Here is a 14,490-nt window from a genome sequence, read left to right as displayed (position 1 = left end):
GGGGGTTGGGACCCCTGAGGGGGTTGCGAGGGGGTGTCAGAGGGGTCACCAAAGACCATCAGAAAACACATATTTCTGATTGTCTTTGGAACACAGTGCTCTCTGGAGGTAGGTAAACTACATCTCCCCTTAATCACTGTCAATTCCTCCCAAATCCCTCCAGTATTTTCTATTGGCCATGGGGGCTCTGTGTGGGAAGTATCTTTGGTTAGATTCAAGGGGCTCTTTGATTGTAGATGAACTATAAATCATCAAATCATCCGGGCATCCCCTGGGCAACGTCCTTGCAGATGGCCAATTCACTAACACCAGAAGCGACTTGCAGTTTCTCAGGTCGCTCCTGACACAAAAAACCCCCCAAAAAGCTATAAATCCCAGCAACAACAACTCCCAAATGTCAAGACTTATTTTTCCCAAACTCCACCAGTATTTGCAGGTGGGCATATTGAGTGTTTGTGCCAAGTTTTGTTCAGATTCGTCATTGTTTGAGTGGATGTAGGTGAACTATAACTCCAAAACTCAAGGTCAATGCCCATCAAAACCTTCCAGTATTATCTGTTGTTCATGGGAGTTCTGTGGACCAAGTGTAGTTCAATTCCATCATTGGTGGAGTCCAGAATGCTCTTTGATTGTAGGTGAACTGTAAATCCCAGAAACTACAACTCCCAGATCACAAAATCAATTTGCCCTCAACCCCACCAGTATTCAAATTTGGGCGTATTTAGTATTTGTGCTAAATTTGGTCCAGTGAATGAAAATACATCCTGCATATCAGATATTTACATTACGATTCATAACAGTAGCAAAATTGCAGATATGAAGTAGCAATGAAAATAATTTTATGGTTGGGGGTCACCACAACATGAAGAACTGTACAAAGTTCTTCATGGAACTAGGAAGGTTGAGAACCACTGATATAGAGTCTTTCTTGTGGGATCAGGGGAATGTCTATTCAGTAACTTCTGTTCTTTTGCTGATTATATTGTGGACTCATTTCTATAGTATATTATGATGTAATATATAATTCACAAAGACTTTAGTGCCTTTTAGCTGAAACGCAGGTGCCTCCAACAGGCCTGTATGAAATCTGTATTCATGTTTGTCCTAGTGCTGCTGGAAAGCACAATATGCTTCTGTTTTCAAAAAGAAAGCACCTATTTTAGGCTTCATACATTTAAAAAACAAGCTGTTTTGAGTACAAAGTGGCTTTTTAAAAACCCCATTAAAGACTAAAATAATTGCTTTCATATGGTCAATCAGGATCACAGTGGAATCAGAGAAAGGTCACTGAGAGTGGGATGGGCTGTTGGGTGGTTGCCTAGAAGTCTGGCAATTCTAGTCTCATTATTTTTTTAACCATTCATTTTCAAAGATGCGAGATTTTTGCTTGCTGAGAGTTGGAGCTTGCTGTGAATATTTATATTATTAAATGTTTTAGTTGAATTTCTCACTGGGGAAGACACAGGATAAGGCATTGATTATCACTAGAGCAGATGGGCTGTAAGCAGATCAGATGGTGGAAGGTGGATTGAGCACTAAGCCTCACTGGGGCAGATGGGGTGTATTTGACAATAACTTAAAGAATTCAGTTAGTTTCATTATTAGTTTTTAATTACCATATTTCTAACATTTGAATTAATTTTCAAACCCAACATTTCAAACTCCGAATGTCTTTTTTCTTTAAAAAGATGCTGAGTATCCTACAGAGAAAAATACACAAATGTTGAAACAATAAAATTTATTTATTTGTTTACTATATTTCTACCCCTCTCTTCTCACCCAAAAGAGGACTCAGAGTGGCTTAGAGTTCAGTGCCACATTGCAAATACACAGTGTATAAATATCATACAATACAAATCAAAGCACATTTAACATAAAATACAAGACAAAAATCACACAAAGTATAATAACATCCGGAAATAAGATATAAATAAATATTAAGCATTTAAAACATTTAAAACCAATTACAATTATTGTGGTGTTGCTTCAATTAAATAGTGTATTTTGCTAAACTCGGTCATCATGAGCAAGTGGGAAAATTAAGAGAGGTCTCCACAAAATAAATAAATAAATAATCTCAAAACAAAAGTCCCCACTAAAACCCAGAAGAAACAGAGTTGAAAGTTGAGTGTTGGCAGAGAAGTCAGTAGCTCCAAGCCAAGTCCGGTTTCAGTACTAAGTTGATGGTCGAAGGGGGACTGGTTGGTAGAATTCCCTAGTACTGTCGTCATACAAGGTATCATTGACTTGAAGTAACTTTGGGCTATGGCTAGCTAGCTGCAAGATAATGGGAAATGGCAGCAATGGTGGAGCGGCTCTGCTGCACTGACATCTCCATGTCAATGCTCAGCAGTGCGAGGGAAGGCCGAGTGGAGTGCAGCTCAGGGAAGCTGCCAATCGGTTTGCAGCACTCATTGCTCTCATCAGTGGTCGGGTATGTGGGAGACCATAGGTGCCCCAATGGAATCAAGCCTTCAGTAGAATGCTAGTTAACCAGGCGTTCAATGAAAAAGGCTGCACTGGAACAGTTAAAGATGGCACCTTCCCTGAAGATCGTATTGCAAGGAATAATCAACTGGCTTATCTATATATAAATAAAAATGCAATGTTCGTTTGTGGGATTAACATAACTCAAAAACCACATGACGAATTGACACCAAATTTGGACCACATACACCTAACAACCCAATGTATTTACTCAAAAAACTTTGATTTTGTCATTTGGGAGTTGTAGTTGCTGGGATTTATAGTTCACGTACAATCAAAGAACATTCTGAACTCACCAACAATGGAATTGAACCAAACTTGGCACACAGAACTCCCATGACCAATAGAAAAAACTGTAAGGGTTTGGTGGACATTGACCTTGAGTTTTGGAGTTATAGTTTATCTACACCCAGAGAGTACTGTGGTTTCAAACAATGAAGGATCTAGACAAAAATTGGCAAGAATACTCCATATGCTCAAATATGAGCACAGATTGAGTTTGGGGGAAATAGACCTTGACATTTGGGAGTTGTAGTTACTGGGATTTATAATTCACCCACAATCAGATAGCATTCTGAACCCCACCAATGATAGAATTGGACCAAACTTTCCACGCAGAACTTCCATGACCAATACAAAATACTGTGTTTTCTGGTGGTCTCTGATGACCCTTCTGATACCCCCCGTGACACCCTCCCCCCCCCCGGGGTCCTGACCCCCAGGATGAGAAATGCTGCCTTAAGACCAGCCAGTCAAACTCCCTTCACCAGGGCAAGAAAACATAACCAAAGCCCTATTTTACTTTTCCAAATCACCAGACTGGGCCACAGCAACGTGTGGCAGGGGACGGCTAGTATGTAATATTTCAGTGTTAGTGCCTGCCTTCCACCAAATGCCATAGAGGAAGACAATTATTTCTATCTTCTTTAAGCTGTTCTTGAAGCCCCAGTCTGCACTCACCATGGATAAATGGCATATCGGTATACACTTAATCATCGTCCATGTGCAATAGATGTGTGGACTTTTGGTTTGCTGTGATGTGTAAACTAGGAAGGAGCAGATAGCTTTCTGCTGAAGCAAATTTTAGATTATTCTTCTGTCTTGTCAAGTGAAGGACAAACCAGGAAGCTGGCAGCTGTTCACACATCACTATAAACCAGCTGTGGAACCTGAGATCCATGATTTGTTTACTTATTTTCTGCTAAGAATGGGATCAGTTAGTGAGTGTTAACCAGCACAAATTAGTGTATCGTCAATGTGGCATAACTCCAAATGATTGTTGCTTTCTGTGACACCACAATCCAACATGAATGTTCTGACCTTGGGGTAAAATATACAAACCAGATGATACAAGAATAAAATTGGGTTGAGTGTTTTGGTCCCTAAAAGCATAAAGAAGATAATTACTGTGGCTAAGTTCTTTAATGGTTTTGATTCTCACACAGTATTTTCTGCTGCTGCTTTACTCAGATCATGTATCCAGTTATGACTATATAATAGAAATACTAATAGGTCATACATAATAACACTGCCATCTAACAAATTATACAAAGACAAGCAGCTGCAAAATACAATCTTAACCTTCTATGCTTCATTGGTTCCTTCTGAGCTCATCGCAGGCATCAGGCAAAAAAAACCCTCCCTGTTTCAATGGCCTCAATCAATTGAAAAACAGGCACAAATATTAATATGGTTCTCCTCTAAATGTTTTTAAATACTAAAGTATGATTAATGACTGACTAAATGATAAACATATGTGAGGGAAAACATTTGATCGCTAGCATATTTTAAAATGATTTATAGGCAAGTGAACCTCCTTTTTGTATATTTAAAATGGGAGAGGGAAAAGTATAGTGGATGTTCCTGTCCTCTCCTCCACCCAAGCTTCAGAAGTCCCACTTTCTAAAGAGAAATCACTCTTCTGGGCTGAAATGCACTGACTTTGTCACTCACTTGCCATTTCCTATTCAAGACATCTACCTACAGTTTTGTGTGCCTCCCTTACTCATCATGTTACCATAGCTAGTATTTGTTTTGTTATGAGATATCTTGGAAGAAGCAGCAGCTTGGTCTTGCTGCTCTCTTCTCCACTAAGAATGAGATGGCTTAGACCAGTGGTTCTCAACTTGTGGGTCCCCAGATGTTTTGGCTTTCAACTCCCAGAAATCCTAACAGCTGGTAAACTGGCTGGGACTTCTGAGAGTTGTAGGCCAAAACACCCACAGGTTGAGAACCACTGACTTAGACAGGGATGAATTGGGATCGGTTTTCTTCCTTTCTCACGTGTTTTCCTTCCTCTGTTAGTCATCTATCCCAAAAGCATTTGGGGCAGTTAACATTGTCTGGATCAGTCACAGTTAATTAAGGAACTGCTATCTGTTGTAAAAGAAAAAAAAAATAATCTGCTCTCTTTTTGACTGATCTTACATTCCAATACAAGCTATTGCAAAATGATGGAACTCAGTTTCAAAGCAGTATATTCCACAAGAGCAACATGTTATAATTATGTGAAAAGTTACAAACAGTTTTATGAATTACTAAGTTATCAAGTTTATACTAACCATTTTGAGCCAGAAACAAATAAAAAATAACTTCGCAAATGAAGAACAATTTCATTTGGCTTTATGTTGCAGAGTTGCCATCTTGTGAATGACTGAGACTAGCCACTTTATCACACTAGAGAAAAAATCCACTTAAAATCTGGTTTCTGCCTCCTGCAGAATTCTGGGGTTTATAGTTTAGTGAGGCTGTTAAAGGCTCCTCCCTAAACTACAAACCCCAGAATTCTGTAGGAGGCAGAATTTTGAGTGGATTTTTTTCTCCATTGTGATGAGGCCCTAGGGGCTCTTTGTGCACTGGATTGCCAGGTGTTGAAGGTGAAAATAAGGGACACAATAACAGTAATAGGTTTGGGAGGGGGGAGCGGCATCTGCTGCCTCCATTGCCACGGAGCAGGCTGTCAAATATGCTCTAGCCCATGCTAGGTCAGATTCGCTTCGAGTTCTCCACCAACATCACTGTAGTATCCATCTCACTTGCTTCAAGGGGCTGGCTTGGCTCTGCTCCATGAGAGGGGATGTTCAGAAGCAATTGTGTCCACCACCCAGGCCATTTACCCATTCCAGAGGTCAGCCAGAGCTTCAACAGAATCACCTGCCAAGGTGACAGAAAAATCTCCAAGAGTCATCAGGAATCCATCCGGATCCATAAGCTTCCTGGAGCAGACCATCTTAATCAGTCCTCCACCCTTGTAGAGGTTTGGAGTCCCAACAGATAGCAATCAGTCCATGACAACGGGATTGTGACAAGTTCCTCCAAACTACCATCACCATGATCCCATCCTGCATAGAAAACAAGGTCCAAAGTGTGTCTCACAGCATGGATAGGGCAAGACACCACCTGAGACAGACCCATGGTTGTCATGGAGGCCATGAAGTTCTGAGCCACTTCTGATAGGGCAGTTTCAGCATGATTAGCCATTGAGACTCCCAACGCTAACCCTGAGACCACCCCAGCTAGCTCAAGAAGGGAGGCTGTTGAGCAGCTCAGTGGGCAGTACAGCAACATAATCCCTATTATATCATGGTTACCCACCTTTAGATAAATACACTCAAACGTTATTGACTGTGGGATAGGGTATCTGGTCAGGGTGATGGAATCACGATAGACCAAGCAACTCCACCTCCCCGACTCCTAGGCTTCGCCACCTGCTGCTCACAGAATCCTGGTGGGCAGAGCTGGGAGAAATTAAACACCACCACCACCCCCCTCCCAGTCTCATCTAATTCTGGATGGCAATTGTTTTTCTGTTTACTGACATGGCATTAATGGCAGCATTTTCACACTGGTTATCCATAGATGAAAATGTATCAGTATAATAAGGCAAGTAGAAATTGTGTCCACTGTGTTCTGTACTAAACAGATTAAATGTGTAGTTTTCATCAGGAGTCATGCTAAATAATACAATTTATATGATCTACAAGATGTTTGGGTAAATATAGTTAGGTTGCAGTAGAGACAAAGTCAAGATGATGGCAATTTCAGGTGGAGATGAGGCAAAAATACTACATTTGGAAAGCAAAATTGGACAAAAACAAGTTGCTAAGTTTTGCAAGTTGTTCAGCACCAATAAACTTTTAGAAAAATGATCTGGCCAAGTTTTTAAAAAATGCTGAGTTTTACGGGCATGATTGTGCTTTATTTGATATTTTAGAGGAGGGAAATTTGATCATACAAGCAGCTTTGCTAAAGCTGCAGCAAAATTAGTCAAGCAAAGCAATTTCCAATAAAATTTGGCATATTGTCCTGAACTCACCCTGCTGTGAGACCAGGTTGGCAAGCTGGAGATTCTTTTTGCTGATAATGTTGCTGGTGAATGGAGAGGCATCTGGCTAGAGGTCATGCTTTCCCTCTTTTGCTTGAGTGATAGCTGAATGGAAGAAGGCCCCCTCACACTTCAAGTGGCATAATCAGATCTGAGGACAAAAGGTTCAGCAAAATTCAGATAGTGAAGATTAGGGGCATGGATCCAGTCACCCACATTTCATTGCTGAATCAGAGCTTGGTGCAGTTATTTTTGGACGCACAGCCCTCAAAAACTCCTGGCCACTCTCAGAATCCCTGAACTAAATACCAGCAAGCTGGCCAAAGGATTCTGAGGATTGAAATCTTAGAATGTAATTTCCTCAAATTATGTGTCAAACCTGTAGGTCCCCTTCCCTTTTTTAAAAAAAGAAAAAGGCTCTGCATATGGATCTGGGGGTTGTAGCTTACAAATCCAGGTGATACATTTTCATTTTATAGTTCAAATAGTTGCTCCCAAATTGAATAAAGTGCAACATAAAACAAATAAATAGGATTTGCAAACAGCAAACATAAAAATGGCCTTTTTACTGCCCCTGAGAAAACACATTGATATGATTATAGTCATTCTTTCTTTTTCTTTCTGATTGTCTGAGAAAAAACTCTCCTGTGGTCTCTTTCTCCTCTCTACTGTTAAGAATGTTGAGTGGTCAGAAAAGGATTCTGATCAATAGCTGTCTCTTGAATACCTGCGATTGATGTCTAAATGGTTGTGGGTATAGAAATAACAGTTATTAGTCAGTATTGTTCTATGAACAAACAAATACAGTTGATGACATTTCTCTTGCTATTTTTCTCTTTACTGGCAGATTTTTAAAAGTATCACCAATGAAGATTCGGTCCAGGGACAGGGAAGCAGAAGACTGATTAGTTTTTCATTGTCAGGTATGTTTTACTGTAACATTGTGCAATACAGATTAAGTATCCATTATGCATGCTGCGTGCTTGGGACCAAAAGTGTTTTGACTCGCAGCTTATGAACAAGAGGGGTTTCTGTAAGTTTGTTTTTAAATTGAATCTGTATGTAAGTTGAAACAGGCCCAGCGTGTGCTGCTGGCTGGCACAAAGTGTGCATTACAATTGCTTCATGCTTAGAATGTCTTCTCTTAAAACAAAAGTGCTACAACACCACATCTTCCAGCAATGGAAAGAAAAACCAGAGAAATAAGTAACCCTTCCTTCAAGAAACCTCTCTTGTTTATCCTGCCTCAGCTTCCTTGGGCTGCATCTGTGCAATAGACTGAATACAGCTTGACACCACTTTAGCTATGTTGGCTCAATGGCATGGAATCCTGGGGGATATAGTTTTACAAAGTCTTGAGCTTTCCCTGCCAAAGAATGCTGCTGCCTCACCAAACTACATATCCTAGGATTGCATAACATTCAGCCATTGCAATTAAAGAAGTGTCAGAAAGGAAAGGAATGGGGAGAGAGATACAGGGGGTAGGGAGATACATGAAGGAAACGAAGGGAGGAATATAGACATGAAGGAATGGAAGGGGGAGATGTACAGACATGAAGGGCAGGGTGGAGAGATAGAGACATGAAGGAAAAGAAAGAGGGGGAGATCTATAAGCACAAGGAGGGGAGAGATACCCAAAGGAAAGGAAAAGAGAAATACAGACATGAAGGAAAGGAAGGGGGAGAGATGCAGAACAACAGAATTGGGGCAGATTTCCCACACAGAACCCCCATGACCAACAGAAAATACTTAAGGCCATCCAGTCCAACTCTCTTCACCAGGACAAGAAAATGTAATCAGAGCCCTCCTGACAAAGAGCCATCCAGTCATAGATATGATTCACACACAGAGAGAGATATAGTATTTGAAAGGGACCCCTAAAGGACAATAATATGTTGCATGTTCCAGGGTAGGCAAACCAGACAATCTCTACATCAACAGTGACAAAGAAACAACAAGAAATACTGTTTACCCACAAGCATAAAGAAATTACATATATTAGAAACCATCACTTTCTCATTACTTTATTTTCCAGATCACCAGACTGGGCCACAGCAACGCGTGGCAGGGGACAGCTAGTAACCAATAATATTAAAAGTCACAGAAAGATCCCTCATCTAGTTACCTATATGGGTGACCAAATCTGCGTCTGTCTCAATTAGGCCTAAAGCCAGTTTAAATGAATCTGGATCATCTGTTTCATCCAGGAACTCTTGGAGCTGTGAGATCAACATATACTTAATAACTTTAACCAAGACAGCTATATTAAAGAGGAGCTAGTAATTATCCAGTGTATGTGGTCCCGAGAGGATTTATTCACAAACATTGTCACCATTATCTCTTTTAGGCAAGTTGGAAAGCTGCCTTGCTGTAATGATGCATTCATTGCTCTCCTTAGTTACTCTTCTCCAACTGCTTGTAGGGGCCAGGATGGGCATGGGTCCAGTGTACAAGTGATGGCTGTCACCTCTCCAAGAATCTTGTCTGCATCTTCAAAATGCAGAAATTGAAACATATCCAATATAGGACACGCAGGAGCCAATATTTATATGTACCAGACCTGTATCAACTGCAGCATCTAAGTCAATGCAAATCCAGTTGATTTTGTTTGCAGAGCATTGTCCATATTCTTCACAATTCCCAAGCTGTCACATGTAGACATGCCAGTAATCTCCATCCCCAACATTTTATTGACATTTTTTTCTTTCTGTAATCTTCATTCTGCTTCCCTTTCAAGAACTCTTTGAGCTTGGAAAATAAACTTTAAGGCAAATTAGTATATTGACATACTGAAGCCATCCACACCTGCAAAGTGGAAGGGTAATGCTTTGGGACCAAGAACATCCATCATAGCTCAGTCATCCTACAAGTAACTTGCAGGCTCTGCATTCCTGTTAACTGCTCTCTTATTCCTAGAGATGTCTTTATTTTTGTTCTGGGAGCTTGTCTTACCCAACATGTTCAGAGTACATTGCATTGCATATCCTTAGTTCATTTTGTCTTCTGAGATATGGAATGTTAGAGAAATAATTATTTGTCCAAGACTATAATAAAGTTTTCTAAGAGCGTGTTTACACTATAAAATGAATGCAGCTTGACACCACTTTAATTGCCATGGATCAATGCTGTGGAATCCTGGGATCATAGTTGGGTCAGGTGCCATCACTCTTTTGCAGAGAAAGCTAAAGACCTCGTAAAACTACATCATTATTGTATACAGGTGTTGTGTGTATTATAACTCACCGGCTTTCTAAGGTTTGTAGTTTCCCATCTCTATAGTTTACCCTGTCTCAGTTGTGAATATATATATATATATATATATATATATATATATAAATGCTCTATGCATAATGAGTACTTTAAAAACAAAAGAACCAATGAACGAAATCACACCAAATTTGGCAACAAAACGTCTCATAGTGACCATCACTAAAAATTATTATTTTGTCATTTGGGAGTTGTAGTTGCTGGGAATTATAGTTCACCTATAATCAAAGAGCATTCCTAATTCCACCAATGATGGAATTGAACCAAACGTGGCACACAGAACTCCCCTGACCAACAGAAAACACTAGAAGGGTTTGGTGGGCATTGACCTTGAGTTTTGGAATTGTAGTTCACCTCCATCCAGAGAACACTGTGGACTCAAACAATGATGGATCTGGACCAAACTTGACAGGAATACCCAATATGCCCAAATATGAACACAGATGGAGTTTGGGGAAAATAGACCTTGACATTTGGGAGCTGTAGTTACTAGGATGTATAGTTCACCTACAATCAAAGAGCATTCCGAACTCCACCAACAATGGAAATGGGCCAAACATCCCACACAGAACCCCCATGACCAACATAAAATACTGTGTTTTCTGCTGGTCTTTGGTGACCCTTCTGACACGTCCCTGATGACCCCCCCCCCCCCCCGGGTCTTGACTTCCCAGGTTGAGAAATGCCGATGCCGCCGTAAGGTCATCCAGTCCAACTCCCTTCACCAGGGCAAGAAAACATAATCAAAGCCCTCCTGACAAAGGGCCATCCAGCCATTCGCGCGCACACACATATACGTATATGACAGGTGCAGTATCAAAGATTTGAAAGGGACCCCTAAAGAAGGACAACGATATGTTGCATGTTCCAGAGTAGGCAAACCAGACAATCTCCACATCAACACTGGCAAAGAAACAACAAGAAATACTGTTTACCCACAAGCATAAAGACATTACATATGTTAGAAACCAACACTTTCTCATTACTTTATTTTCCAGATCAACAGACTGGGCCACAGCAACACGTGGCAGGGGACCGCTAGTATTATATAGAAGTATTCACTTGCTCTTTATTATCTCCCAAACAAATATAATTGCTTCCAATTTTTTTTTCCAAATTCTACTGCTGTTAATAAATTTACTTCCATAAATGGCTTACTCTATCATTTTGTTACAGATTTCATGCTAGGTTTAAAAAAAAAACAATAACTGAAAAAGGTACAGAGAAATATGCTTGCTTTGCCTGGTTTCTTTGTGCTCAAGTGATCTGTTTCTGAAAAATGGCCTGACATTTTCAAATTGATTGATATTCGCCACTTGTTTTAGGAAAGACTGTGATTTATGAGCAATCAGAAATGATATATGGTATATCATTCATCAATAGGTTTGGGTTTAAAAATATACACAGAGAATGTTAACTGCTCTCTCACTTTGCTACAGAAATAGTCTAGGGAAGCCAAAATGTACCGAACTGCTTTGCCTTTGTGTTGTTCACAAAAACTTTACCAGAATTCAGTAGCCACAGTGAAAAAGTTAAGTAAATACCTTTTAATGGCAAAAAGGGTACCTTTGGGAAGAATAGGTACATTTAGCTTTTTTGAAATATTGCCACCTGGCAGAGGGACACAAGGTGAGGAGAAGAAGCTTGCTGGGCTCTTTCTTGAGTGTCATAACCACAGATCAGTTGGGGCTGTTCTGGTTGTTCCTTGCTCTAGCTAGATGACTGGGAAATACTTGCAGAGCACAATAAGGCAATGGGAGTAGAGGCTTTCTAACTGTACTTCCCCCAAACCTTAGGAAATAAAGGAGGGGAGAGTATATGCGTCATTTAAAAAAATCTCTACCAGCCTTTTTATCCAATTAACCAGCCTCTGGGAGATTCTTCCAATTTTTTTCAAGCTACTATTAATCTTTTTATATCAACCCACAAAGTTGGTCTCTCAAGTGGGCTTATATAAATGGTACACATCTCTCTTATCTTCCCTATTCTGGCTTTACAATGGCTTTGTTTACAACTGGTCAAAACTTCTAGCAATATCTGGTCTACAGCTGGGAATTTTCAGTCATCCTTAGAGTCTCTAGCCAACCTTCTTCCCTCCCTTCTTGCTAGACCATTTGTTGTCATATATTCAAGATTTTAGCAGCTTTCTCTTTTACTTACTTATTAGCCATCAGTTAAAAATAAAATGCCATCGTCAAGCAATATAGATCTTTGATTAGGTCATAATCATGAGCTAGAATAGCTAGCATTGTCCCCCATGTTGTTTAACATCTACAAGAAGCTACTGGGAGAGATCATCTGAAGTTTTAGAGTTCGATGTCACCTGTACGCAGATGATGTTCAAAACTATTACTCCTTTCCACCTACTACTAAGGGGACCATCCAGGGCCTGAACCGGTGCTTGGCAGCTGTGATGGCCTGGATGAGGGCAAACAAATTGAAATTGAATCCAGACAAGACAGAGGTACTCCTGGTCAGTCATAAAGCCAAACAGGGCATAGGATTACAGCCTGTGTTGGACGGGGTTACACTCTCCCTAAAGATACAGGTTTGTAGCCTGGGAGTTCTCTTGGACGCATCACTGAGCCTGGAACCCCAAGTTTCAGCGGTGGCCGGGGAGCTGGGCCCATACCTTGGGAAGTCCTACTTGGCCACAGTAGTCCACACACTGGTTACATCCTGAATAGACTACTGCAACGTGTTCTACATGGAGTTGCCTTTGAAGACTGTTCGGAAGCTCCAAATGGTCCAACAGGCCGCAGCGAAATTGCTCATACAACCCCCCTGTTATGTCAGCTCTACTGGCTGCCAGTCTGCTACCTATAAAGCCCTAAACAATTCTGGCCAAGCTTACCTATCCAAACGTATCCCCCTATGAACCATCTCAGAGATTAAGATCATCGGGGGGGGGGGGGAGGGCTGCTCTCAATCCCACTTCCTCACTGGCGTGATTGGCGGGAACTAGAGATAGGGCCTTTTCAGTGGTGGCCCCTCGGCTGTGGAACTCCCTCCCCAGCAATAGTAGATCAGCCTCTTCCCCTCTGTCTTCCAGAAAGAGAGTGAAAACATGGCTTTGGGATCAAGCCTTTGGAGAATAATATAGTGCAATAGATGGGTTTGGAATTATGTGCAATGACTACTGGAATGGCCTGGATTATGATTTCGGATAGCGTGGTTTATAATAGTTTTTAAATGTTTTTAAATGTTTTAATGTATTTTAACTTTAATTTTAATTTTAATGTTTATTTTAATTGTATTTTTTAAGGCATGGAATTGTTACCTATGTTGTAAACCACCTTGAGTCCCCTCCAGGGTCAAGAGAGGCGGGATATAAATATAGTAAACAAATAAATAATATAAATAGCATAGTGAATCTGGAGAAAGGCAGGGCCCCTCTGAATAAATCTTGCCAGACAATCTCCCCAACAGTTTAGTACCCTCAGACTAAACCTTGCGGAAGCTTTCAAATTAGCGATCAAGGTGCTGAACAGAAATCTCCCAGTATCATCTTTTGACAGAGGTTTTGAGCTTGCCTTGCTATAAAGGACCAGAACCATATAAGACAGTGTCCGTGCCATGCTGGAAGTGTCGCACTCAGAGCATACCATGGTTCATGGTATCAGAAGTCACTGAGAGATACACTCCTCTTGTCAGAGCCGGATTTACCATTGTGTTTAGGTGTACTCAATCACATAGCCCTGCTGGACCATATTCCTGCCCAAAAAATGTTTTTACGATGGATTTTGCTTATGTGTTACAACTCTAAAGTTGAAGGTGTTCTGTTTTTGATTGATTCCAGACATAATGGTTGTTCCTACCAGGCCAACCTTGTTCAGGGCCCAAGTAAGGGACTGCATAACTTAACTAGCACGGGGCCTCATTTGTCCTAAATCTGGCATTGCCTCTTGTACAGTTCCCAGCATGGGCTATTCTCCAGGGCAAACAAAGCTGTCTTCTTAACTAGGATAGCCAAAGCCATGTTTGAACTGCTAACAGGCAGTTATATAACACAATTGCAAGAACATGTTCTACTGATTTTATCAAACTATTGAAAACTATTAAAAACCAGGACTAAATAATTACTAATAGGAATGTTCAATCTTCCACAGATTTCCAGGCTTTTGGTCTTAAGAAGGGCATGTTTTTCAATCCTGACCCTTACCTAAAGATTTCAATCCAACCTGGAAAGCATAGCATCTTCCCAGCTCTTCCACATCATGGACAAGAGAAGAGATCGAAGATCATTTGTAACACTGTCAACCCCATCTGGCAAAGAGAGGTAAGCTTTTTAAAAAAATATGCACAAGCAGATGCACAAACTTTTTAGGGATAGAAAATCTTTAATCCTGCCTTCAGTAGATATCTAATTTAGACTTTAAAAAACCGATGTTTTTTCCTTGCTGGTAATGCAC

The 14,490-nt window shown here is 40.6% G+C and overlaps 1 protein-coding gene across 6 annotated transcripts in view; it reads left to right on the top strand.

Moving 5' to 3' along the window:
* The window catches only part of HECW1 (HECT, C2 and WW domain containing E3 ubiquitin protein ligase 1), a 246,207-nt gene that overhangs the window by 152,906 nt on the left and 78,811 nt on the right, over nt 1-14,490 (top strand). For all 6 annotated transcript variants that reach the window (XM_060781570.2, XM_060781573.2, XM_060781572.2 and 3 more), the window contains 2 exons: nt 7,659-7,734; nt 14,188-14,357. In XM_060781570.2, the coding sequence (XP_060637553.2) occupies nt 7,659-7,734; nt 14,188-14,357 (246 nt within the window). The remainder of the gene's footprint in view (nt 1-7,658; nt 7,735-14,187; nt 14,358-14,490) is intronic.

The sequence above is a fragment of the Anolis sagrei genome, chromosome 6 (assembly GCF_037176765.1).
Source record: "Anolis sagrei isolate rAnoSag1 chromosome 6, rAnoSag1.mat, whole genome shotgun sequence".
NCBI lineage: Eukaryota > Metazoa > Chordata > Lepidosauria > Squamata > Dactyloidae > Anolis > Anolis sagrei.
This window is presented reverse-complemented; position numbering and strand designations above follow the sequence as displayed.